Source organism: Acipenser ruthenus, chromosome 5, assembly GCF_902713425.1.
Source record: "Acipenser ruthenus chromosome 5, fAciRut3.2 maternal haplotype, whole genome shotgun sequence".
Classification (NCBI taxonomy): Eukaryota; Metazoa; Chordata; class Actinopteri; order Acipenseriformes; family Acipenseridae; genus Acipenser; species Acipenser ruthenus.
In genome coordinates this window covers 6,721,610-6,741,794 of record NC_081193.1, presented here as the reverse complement: position 1 = coordinate 6,741,794, position 20,185 = coordinate 6,721,610, and the positions used below count along the sequence as shown (strand labels likewise).

General features: G+C 37.5%; 1 protein-coding gene across 1 annotated transcript in view; it reads right to left on the bottom strand.

Annotated features, from left to right (window-relative positions):
- lama4 (laminin, alpha 4) overlaps nt 1-20,185 on the bottom strand; it is a 45,493-nt gene that overhangs the window by 16,005 nt on the left and 9,303 nt on the right. Inside the window, exons 2-21 of the mRNA XM_034005351.3 lie at nt 19,618-19,719; nt 18,524-18,651; nt 18,054-18,134; nt 17,260-17,474; nt 16,666-16,766; nt 15,590-15,770; nt 15,103-15,195; nt 13,030-13,181; nt 12,318-12,428; nt 11,603-11,714; nt 11,179-11,343; nt 9,479-9,672; nt 7,549-7,665; nt 6,026-6,174; nt 4,942-5,083; nt 3,774-3,873; nt 3,124-3,240; nt 1,922-2,107; nt 750-889; nt 152-316 (exon numbers count right to left, since the gene is read on the bottom strand). Coding sequence (XP_033861242.3) covers nt 152-316; nt 750-889; nt 1,922-2,107; nt 3,124-3,240; nt 3,774-3,873; nt 4,942-5,083; nt 6,026-6,174; nt 7,549-7,665; nt 9,479-9,672; nt 11,179-11,343; nt 11,603-11,714; nt 12,318-12,428; nt 13,030-13,181; nt 15,103-15,195; nt 15,590-15,770; nt 16,666-16,766; nt 17,260-17,474; nt 18,054-18,134; nt 18,524-18,651; nt 19,618-19,719 — 2,751 coding nt within the window. The remainder of the gene's footprint in view (nt 1-151; nt 317-749; nt 890-1,921; nt 2,108-3,123; nt 3,241-3,773; nt 3,874-4,941; nt 5,084-6,025; nt 6,175-7,548; nt 7,666-9,478; nt 9,673-11,178; nt 11,344-11,602; nt 11,715-12,317; nt 12,429-13,029; nt 13,182-15,102; nt 15,196-15,589; nt 15,771-16,665; nt 16,767-17,259; nt 17,475-18,053; nt 18,135-18,523; nt 18,652-19,617; nt 19,720-20,185) is intronic.

Here is a 20,185-nt window from a genome sequence, read left to right as displayed (position 1 = left end):
ACCCTGAAAATATGATGTCTGTTAGTTAAATGGTCTCAGAGATATGGGTTAAGGGTTTATTTTTGTAGTACTCTAACAGTTTATGAGATATAAGCTGTTAAATAAGTGGCAATGGCAGGGCCTTACAGTCCTGCAGCATCCAGACTCTTACATTTTTGTTTCCCAGGTACATGATGAATCTGTCCTGCCCCTTGTGCTTTTCTGAATCCACCTTCATGAACAAACTCATCGAGGTGAAGGTTTTCAGCTCCTCCAGTTTAGTCTTTGGATGAACCTCAACTGCTGACAGGCCATCAAACCGCATGGAAACTTGAACCTGTGGACAGACAAGTGACAAAGCTCCTCAATCTCATCCTGCATTCTAATTTAAGACACCTGCAGGCCACTCTATCTCATACTGAGGAAGCTCTAAAAGCAAAAGGGTGGTAGTTTAATAGACCAGTGAGTTTGTGACCTTAAAAAATAACTGGAGCTACCAATGGGAGAAAATATATGAACTATTGTGGATAGTTGCCATTTAGACATTTATAAGTCTGATAGTTTGAATAACCGCTCAAAGTCTACTTTATTAGACGAGAGACAATATTAAAGCTAAACTTAGTTCAGATGTCTTTAATTACCACAGTGGGGTCTATTCAGCTGCTGTTTAGATATCTACGATACCATCGAGTGTTTGTGTATTGGGGTCATGATTATAACTGCAATGTCTTTGTTTTTCTCATGTTTGATACTAGGGGGCTGCAGATTACCTTGCTGGCCAGACTCTTGGTCTGTGCAATGAGCTGCCTGATTCGCAGGATGCTGGATGAAATGTTACTCATGGGCTTCTTCTGCTCCACCACTCGCAGTTTATCCAGCAGCTCAGGAACCATGTCTGTCAGGTTTTCCACTGCGAAGGAGCAGAGAGGCAAGACATAAACTTAAAGGTAAAAGAGGCCAAACATTTTCTCCTTTTTTGCATTAGGCTTAATTTGAAGCACTAAACTACTGCACTAAGTTTGGCTGACACAGTGGTGTCATCATAAACCAGAATTAGTTTAGAAACAGGAAACCCCACAATACAATGAAAACCAACTACTTATTTAATAATAACACTAGTTTCAATCAAAGCCAACAGTTTGAAGCTGGGGGAATGTAAGGTTGGCAGGGATGGGGTTAAATCTGCCCCCACCAACAATCACAGGTGTGGCCATTCTCCAGTTAGGTAATTGAGTGCTAATTGGGCAATGGTCACCTGTATAAAAGCAGTTTGTAAAACTGGTTTGTTTGGAAGAGGGAGTTTAGGGGAGTTTGGAACCGTGGAACCGTGGAACCGTGGAACCGTGGAACCGTGCCCAGCCGATGTAATATTGTTTTACTTGAACCTTTCATTTTGTCCCCTGTGCCTTGTTTATATTGTTTGTGTTTTTATTCTTGTTCTGTTTTTAATAAAAGTGTGCGCCGTCTCTGGGTCGACTTTCAGCCTGGGCCACAATGATACCTTTCACAAGTTTATTTAAACCTGCATCGTTGCCTTTATTTAAGGGACAGGCAGCATCAGATACTGAGGACTCTATTTTTAAGCAAACGCAAAAGCAAACTCAAATTTTCTGAGAAATAAAAAAAAAAATTGTAAACATCAAAACAACTCAGTGTTGCAGGAAGGAGCAGTTTATTGATTATTATCTGATCATTTTATTGCTACTTTAATTCCAATAAATATCTTGCACTTGCTTTAAAATAGGGCACAGACTTCTCTCGAAACATGAACAGAATAAACAGTACGAGTAACCTAGCCACACTCTCAGGTAAATAATATTTTTTCATTGTACTTTTTTCCAGTGTAGTCAAATATTGTGAGATTGTCTGGGCATGGTCTCTGGGCATTCCTGATGCAGACCTGCATGCTGTTTTGTTGGTTTATAAAATGTTGGCAGGTTACCTGCTTCCCCTGCAGCGCTCACTGCCCTGTTGTATGCAGATGTGTCGTACTCAGAGTTGTCCAGATTCCTGGCCCAGCCTTGGACTGTCTCATTAATGGGAGTGACTGTTTGAAGGACCATCGCAGTCTTGTTAAGTGTGTTTTCAGCAATCCTCTTTGAGTACTCCAGACGCTGCGCTGTGTTACCTGGTGCAGAAAATAATGCTTGGAACTCAGTCAAAATAACATTTTATCAGGCTGGCACATGCAGCAGAGGCTGATATCTGGAAGGAAACAGCAATTTACAGTGAAATGTGGGAGTCATATCTGCCACTGCTTGAAAGGAATCGTCCACTATATTTTTAACATGAGTGGTACAAAAATGTGAAGTGTAGATCAGCGTTGTCAAGCTCATACGTTCTTCCTTCTTCACCACAAAGCATGTCAGAATGATCACTTCTGAAAATAAACTGAATCTGGTATATGCAGCCATTGTCTTGTAAAGTTTGGAGCTAACAGTGAAACTTTTTTTAAAAATCTGATCATTTTTTCTTCTGCTTTTGACAGCGGCAATGACCTATTAATTTATGTACAAAAGCATATGAACATTGGATCACTGGTTCTACTTCTATAGTGAGAATATTGGAAACAGTTTGGTCTGTTATTCTGTGACATTGATGTTAAGGTCAAAGACTTTACACATTCATTATTGCATAGTTTATGGACGGACTAGCATGTCTAGACATTGTCACATGTAGTGTAACCAAAACAGCAATTATCTAATAAGTACAGAATTATACCTTTCACAAGAACTGCCCAGTACTGACAACTGGACAAAATACTGGGTCAATACATTACACCTCAAACACTTTCTAATTTTGAATGAAAACAATCAAATGTGAATAATACCTATCTAATCCTGTTATAATACTGATAAATGAAAAAAAAAGCCAAATTCAAGTCAAATCATTATTATTTTGATTTTGTTGCTGTCTAAAATATTAGGTATACAGTGGAGTACTGAAGTTGAAGGCATCTATTTCAGTGTTTGCATAGCATTACAAACACAAGCTCTGTATCTCAAATGGTTTGATATGGACAGAGTAAAGATGAATTTGGCTTCAAGGGTTTAATATATATTGGACAGCACCCTTAACACAACTTCAAGTGATGCTTATCCATGCGGTGCATGGCTGCAGGTATAGACAGGCCACAAATCTTACCACGTTGAATGGTATTCAGTTGACTTGAGGATTCTGAAAGTTCTTGCTTGATAGAAACCACTTCAGCGATCAATCCATTAATATTTATTTTGGCAGCACGGACGGCAGCCTCATTGTCTTTAGAAAACAGTAATACAAAAAGGTACAGTTCACTCGGAATTCTTCTAGAAAACAGTTAACTAAATATATTATTGTATCACACTCGCTAAACAAATGTTACAGTTTGTTCAAAATTCTGCTGTAGGACTGCTAATCAGATTAAAAATGATTTTGTATCCTGGTTCTCTGGTTTAAAATTCATGCGTCTGCTAAGAAATAAATAATAATAATAATAATATTAATTCCTGCAATACATTAAATGGCCAACAGGTGGGGGTGCCTAGCCTCCGCTCAGTTACATACCAAACTACTGTGTTCAAATTATACCTATATACCTGCTATAATAGTGTTTCCCTTTCCTCAGTTAAGCAACCCTGCATTTTGCACTGTGTGTTTTCTGAATAATATTCTATGGGTTTATATTCATATTGGCTGACTCTATTACTGCATGCTATCTTTTTGTACACACATGAATGTACAGCCATGTTTCACCAGTGTCTCCAGTGCCCACACTGTACTGCACTGCAAAGGAACAGTAACATGGTGCTTACCGGTTTCTTCTTCTGACTGCATCAATTTCGTGGCTTCAATCAAAAGGGTTTCACTTCGGTCTTTAAGAAACCCAATCTGAGTGTTTATACCAAAGATCGCCTAAAATATAATGACATAAACAACACATGTAGGATTTGAACATCTGTGGTGCTGCGTGTAACTCACTAGCCATTAGCTTTTCATTCAGAGGGGCCTGTGCTCTGATTAGTCTCAGGTGAAATGTGTATTTTACTCTCAGTTTAACCCTCTGTGGACATTAGTCAAAATGACAAAATGACCACACCAGTAGGCACAGTATCTGCTTGAGAAACGCTGGGGACTGACAGGGGCTGCTTCAGGTCAGGATTGGGGGGGAAAGCTCATGTCAGTACCATTGTCCCTTACCTTTAATGACCATTGTACCATTTTCCAAATTAGAAAATATGTTTGACTAATCTGTACCACTCAGTTTATTAGTTTACTTATTCTCAGGAACAATTTAAAAACAAATGCAATGGGAAAATCTGACGGACAGCTTGTGTAACTGCTTCTAGATTGAAGCCTATATTGCCAACCGTTGCATTCTGGCTGTGGGGAAAGCATGTAACAGTAAAAAAAGAAAGAAAAATGAACTAAAAGACTGTAGACTATTCCTTGAAAATATTGTCAATGTACAGACAGGTCAACATGTTTAAATTACCTTTTAATAGCTGTAATTGTGCCAATTAGTGCACAGCAATGAGGTTGTAAAATGTGGGTACATTCTGGACCTTTGATAATATTCTTATAGGTACTCTTCGCATGTTCATGTAAGAACTGCCACTAGAGGGCATTCATTTGTTGTAATATTAGGTTTGCAGTATATTCAATGCATGTGCGTTTAGAAGAAACACCATTTTCTGAAATGCATTTGCAAATTTACCTTTAGTATTGTGATGAAACTCTCTGTCGCTTAGTATGATTGAGGGGACTTAAGTTCAGCTTCTACCCATAGACTGAGACATGATGTTAACAATAAAATGAATCTATTATTCTGCTTTTTAACTGTCACCTTTATGATTGAGGAGTATACTGTATTCACTACCTCTTGCTCTCTCACCTTTATTCTTTCCATTTTAATGCATATTTTAGCGCTAAGTATTTATATTGAGAGAGGTGCAACAATGCAAATTGCTTTTTCATACTTACATCCTCAGCTCTCTCTGTGTAGTTGAATGTAATTACCGCAGTCTCATTTGCCTCTTCAACATACTTTGCAATGTTTTCGTACACATTGGAAGCATTTATTGCTTTCTGTACAAACCCGTTGGCATCAATATTTTTCAAATAACTATGAAAACAGAAACAAACAGTTAAAGCTAAAGCACATGCTAAATGTTTAAATTAACTCTCTACAGTATATTATAAAACTTGAAGCAGCTGCTATAAATCATTTCCATTACTAATTTTAGATCGCATAGAATAATAACATTAAAATTGAAAGGCCAGTTTTAATTTGATTACGTGTGTGCCTTTCTTAATCAAATTCCCTCAAAACAGTATACAATCTTGTGAGAGAAGGAGAATGAATCCCAGTCAACAATCTCCCTCCAGACCTGTGAGGGCGCTGTATAACAGGAACAGTGTGCCCCAGACTGGATGGTTTGGAAGTTCATTCCAGGGTCAGTCGGAAGTCGGTCATCCAGAAAGGGGGCGGAGTCACAATACCAGAAGTCATTGCCTTAATGCGGTAGGCGATGTGTCAGTCATGGATTGGAGGATATGTGATTGCACTTGCTACTGAAGGGGCCGTGACTGAGGGTATATCAGGGGATGTGGCAAAGCAATCTGTTCCTTTGTTATGGTTAAGGACCAGTAAAGGATTACTATGTAACGAAAAGAAACCATAAGTTTTTGTGTGTTGCTTTGCCTGTCTATTTAACTGTTACATTTGTCATTATAGAAGGCTAAACTCAGGGAGCTGTAGCTAAACCGCCAGCAATTAAACCCGTAATACACTTCACCATTGTGCAAGTATAAACCTGTAAATCACTCACTCTGGACTTGTGACCGTGTTGTGTTTGTGTTTCTTGTTTAGTGTATTATTATTTCGGGACTGAACTCCATGGTTTACCTGAGTGATACACATTGGTGTGTAAAGCCAGTTATTATTTAAGAGTTGCGAGCACACAATCCAGCCAAATAAAAATGTCTTGTGTCTGTTATTCCTGAGCACTGCATCACCTCTACACTGCAAACCACGTTGCCACAAATCTGTAAAGAAACAACTTACTTTTCCAACTCAGCAGCAAGTTTCCGAAGTTCTTTGGCATAGTCTGTGGCTCGATGAACCAAGTCCTTGTCGTATCTCGACAAATTAGCTTCCCTTTCCCTCAACAGTTTGTTGGCCCCATCGATCGCTGCATGGAACTCTGACACATTCTAGATTAAACAGTAAATTGTAGTAGAATTATTGGACAGAACTATTTCAAGCTGCAGTGCCCCATATTAAAATGCATGTGATTGGTGTCATTGCTATATTTTTCCATATACTTGTTTTCAACAGGTACTGTAGTTTACATTCCTCAAAATAATTTTAGCTGCAAAGATGCAAGTTTCCTTGATCCTGAAACCTGCTTGCTATTTTGATAGAGATGCAGCAATTAATCGCTTAATCGATTAGCGATAGCCATGGTTTTTATTTTGAGAGCATCAATTCATTAATCAATTAATTGCCCTGGTGCCCCATTTGGAGGCTAAGGTAGCTAGCTGCCTAGAAACTGGACACAAAATTGAAGGAACTCATCCTCTAAGAAAAAATATTACAACTGCTGTTCACAGATCACATTTACATTTTTAATAATCTAAGGCCTGTTCCATTTCCTTCAAATGCTGAGCTTTTGTATATTAAATCAAAGCAAGGATGTTACAGTACATTCTGAATGCAGTATCCACTAAATACCCGTTTTAACCTTATTACTGCCTGTAAAATATCTGTGGATGTCAAATTTAAAAACTTTTTTACAAAAATATAATATAAACAGTATTGAAACATTCCCTACGTTTCCACTAGTAGCAGATTTACAGAATATAGTGAAAACATAAAGATGCAATTCACGTAGAACCAGTCCAACCTGCAGGCTGACTGAAGCATTGTCCTAAGGGACAGCATTGAGGCTTGTATAACCTTCATGTATCATATTGAAACACTAAAAGGGTTAAACTGCTATTGGATTACTTGATAGGACTTTCACAGCTTCACTCCTACCCAAAGCTGCTCTGCGTTAACTTTCTCTGCCTGAGAAATTGCCACATTTATAGCATTATGTAGTACATAGATATTTAACATTATTTCCTACCATACAAATACATATCATCCTTTCACTGTTAGAAACACTCCTGCTACATGAGTCTTTGGAGGCAGCAGCTGCCTTGAAAGTAGTTAAAATAACTAGGGTGCTTTCTAAAGCTGCTAATTATGGCTTCACACTCAGGATATCTTCTTTATAAGTAAGCTGCCTGTTGCAACACCAGCACTTCAAGTAGGTCTCTCTCTGTGTCCCTAATTATTTCATTGAACGGATTAAACCATGACCAGGTCCTAAGCACTTCATCATCTAATCATTCTTATTAGAAGTTATGTCCCATTAGAACGTTGTGGGGTGTTTTGTGTTATACTAAGCAGTGCTTCACATGTTTTTATGCTGAATCTGTATGCCAAGGATTGTAGAATTTTGATAAAAGAAAATCCAGCAGGAAATGGGTCTGGTCTGATTTTAAAGGCTACATTGATAATATTGTTCAGCATTACTGTACCTTTATCATAGTTTCCAGTTCGCCAACGTCAAGGCCTGTGTCAATTATAATGTCTCCTGCAACCCGCAGTGTCTCGTTAGCATGTCCATAGTCTTTCCTCAGCTTTTGCTGCAAATTCTGTAAAAAGCAAATTATGTGACATTAGATTAAAAAAGGCAGAAAATGAAGATCATACAAGAGGAATTCTTAATTTAAACTGATTTACCCACTTTCAGTTAAGAAAGGTGTTGTCATTAGCCAATCGACACACTGCATTTCATTCACTTGCAGGGCTATACTACAGTGTTCTGCAGGTGCTTTCTCACAATGCCATAATAGCCTTAATAGAAGTAGACAAATACAGACACAAATACAGACACCAACAGCAACCACATGTACAGCATAGACTTATATCCTTAACCTAAATGTCTACAACAAATCACCACTACCATTTTAAGCACCCAGTTGCAAAAGCACCATATTGTTTTTAGAGCCAATCATTATCACTCTAACACGATTAATATAACTGTGGCTCTTATGCTGTTATGTAGCCTTAATATTACACCTGTAAGTGTTGGGCTTCAGGTGCAAATACGAAGATTACTATGTTTAGTCATATAACTTACAATTGTAGTTTATATTTGAAAGGTTTGAAATATTGTAGGTGCTTATAGGAAGCCAGTGATAAGGTAGGAAAACATACTTAAGCTTTGCTTTATTGCACGACTTTGCAAACCAGGAGACCTTGGCTATAGTTTTACATATAAACTTAACCTACATTATTACCCCTTAAAACGTACTTAAACAAAAATGATTAATTATAGCAATAACTCACTGCAGGGATCACTAAATATATAATTGGGAATGGTGAATAAGTCATTTACCTTTTTGTGTCTTTATGTTTACATTTGAGGTACATAAAAAGTGGAAGCCTTTTCTTTATTATAATAGCAATTAATTGTATTATGTTATAGAAAATCCTGATCATGAAAGACAATAGATAATTTTTCATTGGTGAATCCACCATCACTTTCTTTTTGTTCTTCTTATAACTTATTAAAACAAAAAAATGTCAACAAGAATACAAAGACTTTTTATTTGAAATGTGGGATTTTAAAGGGAGTTCCACTTTAAGGATTTGACTGAGGCACTACTGTCAAATTAATAATAACAAAACAAAACAATGGCCTACACAGAATTCCATCAGAGGTTCCAGAAATACAATTAAAGGGGGGGGGGGGGGGGGGGGATTTAAGTGTGCCAGCAGCAAGATGTGGAAGTATTAAAAACTATTCAAATGTTCTAATTTAATTTTTTTTAAAGTCCTCTGGCACAAATTGAAATATAACTAAGGTAAATTGTATTATATTAAGGGAACTAACTGCTGAGTTTTGAGTCAATTATACTTTTTTTTGTCAAGTCAAAAACAAGTGCATAAGAATTCCACAGCATGATTTGTAAAGGTCAATCCATAACGCTGCTTGTCTTCTTGGCTTTCTTTCTTTATGGTTCTACTTTTTTTTTAAGTCTTCATTTTAGATTTTTATGGTCAAGTGTTTTAAGTTGAGAACAAATTAGATTTCATCAGCAAACAGGAATGTTTTTTTTTTAAACTAATTCACCATCTTGACGATTTTGTGCTTAAAGTAAACCATATGGGACACTCCCAATATGATAAATTGCAGCCTCTGGCACACTTAACAGGGATACAATGCTAATTTAAAACACATTTTTATAGATAGTGACTGACTATCCGTCAAACTAAATGTACATATCCCGGAGAGGATTGTTATTGTGTGTTTAATTTCAGACAAAAATAGCAATTTTGTGCTCTACATTAATTAAGCAACGATGACAAAATGCCACATGCCTTCTTCACCCATCATGTTATCACAGCGTGGGAGTATCACAGAGCTCGGTCTGAGGGCCGGACACTGCTGTCGAGAGTTACCTCATTCTCCTGGAATCTGACAAGGTTTTCTTTGTGTTTCTCCTCAGCCTGCTGAGTGGTTCTCACTGCCCCCTCAAGGAGCTCCCTGGTGTCAGACAGCCTGCTGCTGAGCTCTGAGAGCTCGTGCTGAATCGGAGAAACCAGGCCCGTGGTGCTGTTCAGCTTCTTCTCCAGCTGAAGAACACGCCTTAAAACTAAACCACATATACTGTTAATGTATAACACAGCCACCTTTAATCTGTCCTTTATTATGACCTGTGAGGGGTGATCCCTGTCGACGGGGTTACAGTGGAGGTTACACTTTACATTTTTTCATAAATCTGAAAATCTGCTTCTCCTGTCATGATGAAACTTGGTATCAACATTATGTGTGGGGTGTATGGGATTGTGGGGATCCATGGAGGTGTCTCTCTGTCTGTACATCCGCCTGTCTGTATGTAACACTGGTTTACATACTCTATATCAGTCATCAATATACTTTCCCATGATACTAATACTTCATTCGTTTACCTGAAGATGTCTGGGTCTTAAATACAACTTATCCAATTTTCATGAAACGTATTTCTTATTCTATACCATTCTGTACATACAGTACTGCTGATACACATCAAGGCTGTCCACATAATACGTGTTACAATATGTGAGTATAATGAAATAGAAATATCTTTTACATGCGGCAAAACCATTAACCAAAGGCAAGGTATTACAATATACAGTAGAATAGAAATGCAGAAAAACAATATAATAATAATAATAATAATAATAATAATAATAATAATAATAAACTTTAGCGATGTTTCTAAGGTGGAAAAACGATGCCTTAACAGTATTCGGTACATGATATTCAAAAGTTAATCTAGGATCAAAAATAACTTCCAAATTTCTCATTTTGGATCTAAACTCAAGCATGGTACCATCAACTGACAAGTTTACAGCATTGGTTTTACATAACTGGTGGGCTGTGCCTAGCAACATAACCTTTGAGCCTTGTGGGACACCAGATGTTACCAGCCCAACCTCAGAACTAAAACCGCCAAGAGAGACAAAGTGTTGATGCCCAGTAAGATAAGACTGAAACCATTTTAGTGCAATGCCAGAAATACCAAACAAACTCTCTAACCTATCAAGTAGGATAGCATGATTTACAGTGTTGAATGCAGCACTAAGATCCAAAAGAATTAAAATTGATAATGCACCTGAGTCAGCTGCCATAAGAAAATTGTTTGTAACTTTAACAAGGGCAGTTTCAGTACGGTGTAGTTGTCAAAAACCAGATTGCAAAGGTTCATAGAGTTTATTTGCTGTTAGACATCATTTTAATTGCAAAGTGACAGCTTGCTCTAACATTTTAGCAATACAGGGCAGATTTGAGATGGGACGATAATTATTAAAATTATCCAATGCCATGTTAGCTTTTTAGGCACTAGAGCGACGTTTTAAAAGCAGCTGGCAACACGCCAGAGCTCAGGGAGTCATTTAAAATATTTAACACCAAGGGGCTAAGATTTGCAAGACAAGAACGAAAAAGAACAAAGGAAATAGGATCCAGTAAGCATGAGGTGGGTTTCATTCGAAGGACAGGATCATTAAGATATTCAGAAGTAAGCAGTGTGAAACAAGAAAGAGAGGACCCAGCAAAACCAGGCAAACTAAAAGGCCTTTGAAATGATATATTTCTTTTTTTTTTTGGTAGAACTTACTTTGAATCGCTTTCATGGATTCCTCAGTAGCGATGGGTTCATTTAGAGACAGATTCAGTTTTCTCATAGTGTTCACCATCTCCTCTGCGTCCTCCTTCCTCCAGGTGCTTTCTTCAGCAGATAGATCATTTTGTGAACTGTAGTAGATCAGCTTGCCAATAATTTCTGCCGGCGATAAAAGAAACAACAGAAGAACGAGACTGCAGTTAAGATCATGTAAGAAGAACCCAACGAGTAATTGACTTTTGGATGTTAATTGTGTCATAACCTTCATCAAAGCGATATGACAATGGTATCGGCCAGCCTGCAATCCTAACTGTGGCTAGCATAATCCACACTGAAACCATATTTAATATGTCTGCTGCCACAAAGGATTTATTTCTCGCGTTCATATAATCGCATAACTATTAAATCCAGTGTGTACCTTGAATACTCTTGCTCACTACCATTAGCTGTTTTTCAAGGTGATCTGCACGGCGGTAGGTGTCTTGTGTCTCCTTCTCTACTTCAAGTCCTTCAGAGATCATTATATTTTCCTAACAAACAGAAACCACAGCATTATTAATCACTACTTTACATTTGACCACAATTTGTATATTGTACAGCACAGCATTAGTGAAGCCCCAACCTGGAAAAACTGATGCCTGGTTTTATGGAAGCTGCATAAAACCAGAGCTCATTGTTTTGTACAACTGTACAATAATAAATCTAATATTGCATGGGTCCGAATGTATTATCACACAATAATATGTACTTTAATTACCAGTCCAGAACGAACAAGAGACATATATTGTTATGTTATGTTTTTTTTAAAAATATATTCTATATATCTGTTTTTCTATCATTCTTTTGGACCTTGTTTCAGTCATTCCTTGGTTGAATGTGTAAGTCTTAATTTCATATTCATTGTATTTTTCTTGTGTTGTATTGTGTTTACACCAGAGCAGAAAAACGTTTTACTTGGTATGTTTATATATTTTTGTGTGTGGAATACAGGGATATATCTTTTTTTGCAATAAAGCGTTCTTTTACCATGGTAATGTGTGAAATATATTAATGTATTTAAATGCATTTGTCCTAGTTTCCTTTATTACGGCAACATATTTTGTATCAGTTTGAACAGATACATTGTTGCATACCTTTTCACCCAAAGAGTTCAAATCTGACTGTAGATTTGCAACGACATCCTCAACATCATCTGTTTGGAGTAATCTGTGCTCAGACCGGTTCCTCCACCCAGATAACTGGCTCTGTGATTGAAACGGTACAAAATGAGTTGTCCTTTAAAACTCTTGTTAAATGAAATAAATACAAATAAAAATAACAATATAATCTTGTATATTCACAGATGAAAACCATTAATATCCTCCATTGTTAGTGATTAGTTGTGCATTCAATGTCCATTCTATACTGTTATCTCAATAATAGATCTCATTAACATAACGTAAGCAAGCCTATGAAATCATTTTAAACCATTAACACCTTAAAAGGGCGATATCTGTTTTATGAACATCTCTTGCTGTTACCTGGTGTAGCGGGCCCCATTATATATGGCCATGCCCTTTTATGAATGAACTAACTGTGTGTGTGTGCTGTATATTACTGGTATCCTTGTAAGTGATCATGAAGCCCAACAGTTTACAAGATCTCTATAAAGTTGGTGATTGGCATGCATACATAGAAGGACTAGACTCACAGCTTATGGTCTTGGCTTTTTTGTAAGTTATATTCAAGTTTGTAGGTTGTGTACGCTAGAAAAGTGGTTTACCCCACAAGATCCTGGACAAAGGGATACAGTATCTAATAGAAGGCTAATAATAATGATGCTGTTATTCCTGTTATTTTCAGTACCTTGAGGTGCTGGGTTGTGGTGTTGAGGTGATTCAAGCGGTTGTTGGCAGCAGCTCCACTCGAAATGTTTACCATGTTTGCTTTGATTTCTTTCATAGATTCATTGGAAAACCTCAAGTCCTCAATTAAATCCCAGATACATTTATCACAAGCTGTTTGGCAAAACAGAACAAGAGGCAGTGATTTATTTAGATTTAAAAACACAGAAATTAGATTTATTGCTCTTTGTGGAACATTAAATATATGGCAGTAAGCTGGTTCCAGTTATCTTCTTCTGCACACTGTACTAATACTAAAAGAAACCAATTTAATTATTTAACAAACATTTCAACTACATTTCTTTCTATACAGCTCTCCTTCAACTTTCTACTTATACCTACTTGCTGTTTTCTCTTTCTATATGATTTCCATGTTTTTTTCTAGCTAAATCCTACATTTCTCTCTCAGCCTATGTTACTAAGTGCATTGTAATAATTTGCATATTTCCACATAGTATATAAAGTTAAAGTCTGCTGTGTGCACACTAGATTGTTATAAGACTGGGAACTATCATCAAAGTTCATGGGTCCATGTCACAAAGACGGCCGGAGTGGGTGGCGTCAGACCAGAAACAGGAACACAAACGACAGAGAGGTGTGGTTTGGTGAAGCTGAGCGAATGGTTTCGCTCAGCATTTAATAAACAGCACAGAAAATAAACGGGTTGTAACAAAAACACAGGACACGGCACTTGTAGCCAAAATAAACAGACAAACAAAACGAACTAACACTTAACAAACGGTGCACGGAGACAAACAAACACTTTACGCTTTATCTTGCTTTTCTTTCTCCTTCTCTCTCTCCCGTTCTCCACTCTCGAACACCCAACCCTGAGTGACAGAAATGTGCATCTATATATACTGTTGTGCTGGGATTCAATTACTAATTAATTATTCACTTGAATCCCAGCACGTGAATTAATTCTGTGCAACCCCGTGCTCTCATATTACTTTTAACCAGCACGTGAAGTGATTTGTGCCCTCCTCGTGCCTAAATACAAATCTACACTTTTTAAATACACGTGAAACACAGACCCGTTTATATCCCATGTACCAATGACTATACACCAACATTAACACACGCACGCAACATACAACACATAATATGCACACAGGGGCGGGGCACATTGCCACAGTCCATTAATGGTTAAAGCCATGAAGGGTTAGGGTTAGGGTTAGGGTTAGGGTTGGGATTAGGGTTAGAGTTAGGTAAGTTTACAGTGACCAAAGGGGTTTCTGAATTCTAAAACTATAGGTATATTCAGAGATGCCAAATGAATGCACTCAGTCATGTATATCCCCTATTTTTGTCTGTGTTCAAACTCTATGAGTTCCATGACCACATTAGTGGTTTGCAGGGGCTGTATAAAACAAGTAAGGATTCTGACCTACCCAGTGAGTATGAGGACATACAGTAATTTCCCTCAAGATGGTTCTATACCAGAATGTGGATACAGCCAGAACGCAATAAACTCAACAATACCAGGTATAATACTGGTCTTTCTCTAATGCAGTGTTTTACAACATTCAGATTCCTGATATACCATTTACTATTTACTCAGGAAAAAGGCACAGCACTGTGCTGAGTCCAGTGCATACAGCCTAGCCTGGCCTGTGCACACTGAATAATGAAAAAAAACAATGAGGTAGGCAGAATGACACTGACATCCACGCACTAATCATATTTACCCAGAAATGGTTTACTTGATTTTAGACTATAGCAGCAGCAGCTACACACAGTTAAGTAGGTCACAGAGAACAATGAATTGTTAATGCAATATTTTTCAATTGACATTTACCCAGAGCTTGCAGTCTACTTTAATCAATACCTGCCTGCTTGCAGTTACTGTATGTCCTAATTAAACACTTCCTGGATAACGTAAATCGACAAATAACTTGAACCCACTGGCTCCTACGTGCTATACAGAGAATAACAGCAACCTTAAAATAACCCAAGCACTATTTGCAAATTAGTAAAATGCACCAGCATGTAATGTTATCTAATGCAATTTAATTTCCACATTCACCCAACTTACTTATATCACAGGCATTGGTAGATGGTGGTATAACAGGAACTGAAAGGCATTGCCCTGTTTCACTGTTGCATGATCCTCCTGCACAATCACATTCTAGAAAGCAAAATATTAACAGTTAAGCCCATGTAAGACAAGGAAACTTTTGGGAAACTTTGTAAGCAATTGTTTTCTGAGACATACAGTATACATAATTTTGATTTGAGCTGCCTGAAATTAGCTTCATGTTTAGGCACGGTTCAAACAGTGAAGACCAGAAACATGAAGCCGAGCTGTGGGTGGTTCTCTGCAATAGGGAGCAGCCTTAACAAAGTTCCCAGCAGGTCATTTAAAATTTTACTAAAAGCCTCTGAAGTCAATTGTTGCTTTTGCCAATATCATTATCTACAGTGTAAGCTCGATCTTGAAGTTTTAACAAACAGATCTGATCATGAATATAATAAACAAAAGAACATAGTATGAGAATAACCACCAGATACAGTGCACTTACTTTGGCAGCCAGAAGGCCCATAGTTCCAGTAGCCATTCTTACAGCGCTCACAGCGCAGGCCAGCAGCACCAGGCTGACACACACAGGCTTCCGTCACAGGATTACAGATCTCATTCACAGAGGCCACGCCGCACACGCACCTCCTGCATCCATGGCAACTGCTGAATCCATAGTGACCGACCTACTCGTACCGGAGGAAATACTCATGAGGGTTATCTGTTTACGGTAACCCTTTACATGAAGTGTCTGTAATGACTGTGTATTTACCTAGTAGTTACTTAGTAAATACATGTGTACGTACACATAAGTGCAGTGTTATTATGTATAGTTACAATGCACTTAATGTGTACATTTGTTTGAATGATATAACCCTAAACCTAAACCTAACCCTATCCCTATCCTTAACCCTAACTCTAACTCTAAACCTATCCCTCAGCCCCTTAAACCTAACTCTAACCCTTGTGTACTTACATATTTTGTGCAAAACAATTTACACATTAAGTACATTGTAACTGTGCATAAGAACAGTGTATGTGTAAATGTGTAGGGCAGCAGTGTGGAGTAGTGGTTAGGGCTCTGGACTCTTGACCGGAGGGTCATGGGTTCAATTCTAGGTGGGGAACACTGCTGCTGTACCCTTGAGCAAGGTACTTTACCTAGATTGCTCCAGTAAAAACCCAACTGTATAAATGGGTAATTGTATGTAAAAATAATGTGATATCTTGTAACAATTGTAAGTCACCCTGGATAAGGGTGTCTGCTAAGAAATAAATAATAATAATAAATACACATGTATTTACTACGTAACTACTATGTAAATACACAGTAATTAGAGACACTGTAAAGTGTTACCCTGTTATAAATGCATTTCCATTATCTTTGGTCAATCCACATACCTTCTCTAGCATTCCCTTAAATACTGCCCTAAAATAATTCAGCTGATATATTTGTGTCAATAATTCATTTGCTTTAGTGGAATACAAGGGGTGTCTGTTTCTAGCTTTACATAGTCTCTTGACAATTGTCAGCATTCACAGCAAACTGAAGGTGCCTAAGATGCTAGTTCCTTTTCTTACCTCACAGCGGTCACAGTAAGGGCCTGTGACTCCTGGCTTGCAATAACACCTTCCGGTCCTGTGATCACAGGACTCTGTGCCACACGTATCACAATTGCATTCTATAGATAATGCAGAAAAACACACAATAGAACTGGATTATAACGGACATTAACTGGCATCACTTCATATTAGAAATCGAGTGAATCAATTAATAGGCAAATATTTCTAATCATCTTATAATTCCAAGAGCACTGTTTATCAAACTATTCTTTAAAAAAAATGGTAATACATTTGGATGACCCTGTATCGTTAATAGTCAACACAACCAAATCCAATATGTCTCACATTAATTCTGGTGTTCAATGAAGTTTTATACCAGTATAAGCTTATATTTTTGTATTGTTCAAATACTAGCATATTTCATGTCCATGCATTTCCTCCACTATATATAGATATGCAAAGCTTTATGTAAGGTATGCTACAGTGGAATGACTATCTATCTTGCTACACTTTGGGGCCGATGTGAAAGTGGTAGTCCTACCCTTCATGATCCTGGACTGTTGAATACAATACAAGCTCACAAATGAAGAAACATCATAGTGTTTTTTTTACCTCTGCAGCTCTTGGCGCCGATGGCATCCCCGTAGTAACCAGGAGCACAGCGCTCACAGTTGACTCCTGTAGTCTTGTGCCAGCAATTCTGACAGTGGCCAGTCGTATTGTGACAATCATTGAAGATCAGGTTAGGATCAGAGTTCCCATTGCAGTTACATTTCTTGCAGGTGCCTCCAACCAATAAAGGGTTGCCGTAGTAACCAGGGGCACATCTAGTCAGTAATAAACAAAGGTTGCAGTTGAGTGAATACAGTATTTCTTCAGCAATTGTTATTATAAAATACATTTAAGTTTCTGCTTCTTGTTTTTATATCACTGGACAGTAGAAATAAAAACACAGAATCCAATTTAAGCATTAAGATTCATGGTCAGTGAATATGCAACAGAACAACAACCACTATAAACCTAACACATCTGAGGAATATTCAGATTGGAAAACCCCAACTGCTAAAATCTGACTTTTCTTCACTCTTTCTTCTGGCTCAATGTAGTCTGTCAGGGCGGTATTTCCTTTGGAAAACATACAGTAGTGGTTTTTGGCCTGGTAAAAATCTTAGAGAGCGGACGGTGAGTGTTCTGATTCTCCCCTTTAATTGGTTCTTCACACACAGAATCACACTGTGTTGCTTTTTAAGGTTGACATCTTATCAGTTGTCCTATACGTACCCTTTCTATCCCATTTAATTCTGGGTACTTACTGCAAAATCTTTCCGCTTGATGTCCATGTGAAACAGCTGCTAGATACATAACATAGGTAGAGTGTTGGGCTTTGTATCAACAGAAGTACTGACCTTTCACAGATGGGTCCAGCATAACCTTCCTTACACATACACCGAACTGCGCTGCCCTTCTTTTCACATGAAACTGCAAAGCTGACAGAGAGAAAAACATTTACAGATGTTCAACACAAATAATAATAGTACATTTTAGTATGTATTTTGTAAAAGGGCACACAGTGGGTGGGCGATTTTATACCCAACGTGCAAGTACAATTTTTTTTTTACACTGAGCATAATAGTTTCAGACAGATTCCGCATAACCTCAACCACACAGTCATGAAATCTAAATACTAAGGAATGTTGGGTTTATGTTTGGTTAATGTTAGGTTTAATTTTATAAAAGGTAAAATGGTTTTGAAATGTATGTCTACTGGTTCTTTATTTTAATTCACAGGTAGATTCTCACCGGTTGTGTCAGTTTTTTAAACGATTGGAGCCACTAAAAACCAGCAAAATAAAAAAACAAATAGCTTAGAACGTACTTGTTGGAGCTGATTGGAAAAGGACACGCGCAAGGCTTGCAGATCAGCTGACCCTCCTCAGCTGTATCATGAACATATCCAGCAAGACACTCTTCACAATAGTCTCCAGCTGTGCTGTTCTGACAATTCTACAAATCAAGGCAAAGGGAATATCAGAGCATACTCTGGGACAAGTTTACATGAAAATCGTGCTTTATTGTTCTAACAGAAAATAACAACTGACTGTCTGTTACAATATTAGTATGAAACATAATTGTACTGGTTTCATTTTACTTTTCCTTGTTGCTTTGACTTGTATTTGCTTTGCTTTAGCTGTTTCCATGTTATCTCCTTGGACCACCACAAGCAAAGTCTGGATCTGGCAAAATGCCACTTTCTCGTTGGAAAGTCCCCTGTAGGAAATTCAAGTCTTGCCTTAAACAGTTCATTGTATATTATTTAAGTTATGCAAACACTAACATACTGCAATTAAAAATGTAATAATAGTTTATCTGAAATGGAAATAACAGTGAACATTTTAGCCATTATTGTAACTACAAAATACAATGGACGTGAAAGCACTAATAAGGTAGTACAGAAATCACATGTATGGTGTTTTTCATTGACCCTACATATCAGATGTACATTTCTTCTGTTTATTTCACTTTTTGTGAATACGGCATCTTACAGCGGAAGAAAAGGTGAAAGCAATCAAATAATTGACTTTAGATATAGGGAACGTTAAACAGTTACAATGAAGGTCAGTTGAGGCAATTTATTTCTGTTCCTTAAAGGTACTTAGAAATCTACCAACCAAACTGTAAACATGGGTTTTGACATTCTTGAAGCCAGATTGATGGTTTTAAACAGCTGACCGAAGTGTTAATGTTTACTTAATTTGCTTAAAATTACTATATTTCTCCACAATTATGATTTTTTTAATAGATTATGTTCAATATGTGAAGAGATCAAGTATTTAGGTGTGAACAGGACCTAATCCTGGGGAAGTCCAGTACCATGTGGAAGAAAGAATATTAATTGATCAGTTAATAATAATAATAATAATAATAATAATAATAATAATAATAATAATAATAATATAGCCAGACACCTACATTGCAGATACCTGTTACATCTTGACAGCTGTTCGAGTGACCATTACAGCTGCATGGTAGACACGTTTCCAGCTCATAAAGAAAATATCCTTTTCCACAAACCTAAAAATAAGAAGGAAAACACCATAAAATACTGTGCATTACCCAATTGCAGGGAACACACTCATTCAAATTTCTCATTCGACTATGCCAGGTTAACATGTACTGTAGCCTTCTGGTGGTCTGAGCAGCATGCATTAAAATTATGCATTGCAATTTTTACACCAAATACATTATGCAGTGAGCCTAGTGTGCACCATAAATCTAAATGGTACTGCCCCACTTACTAAGAGAGAACGCATTCAGTTACATGCACACTATTCGGCTCATTTACATACCATAGTGCACACACTACATGTATTGTGAGCGATAATTTAACGTGCCCGATAATGCACGAGAATTACCTGTGACCACTGTGATATAAAAAGCCCCAGCAGTCCAGGTGTATCTTTTGGTCAGTAGCTTATTGTGAAAGGTGGAGGTGGCTTACATTGACCGAAAATGAGCGATCAACAGATGCAGCCCTGGG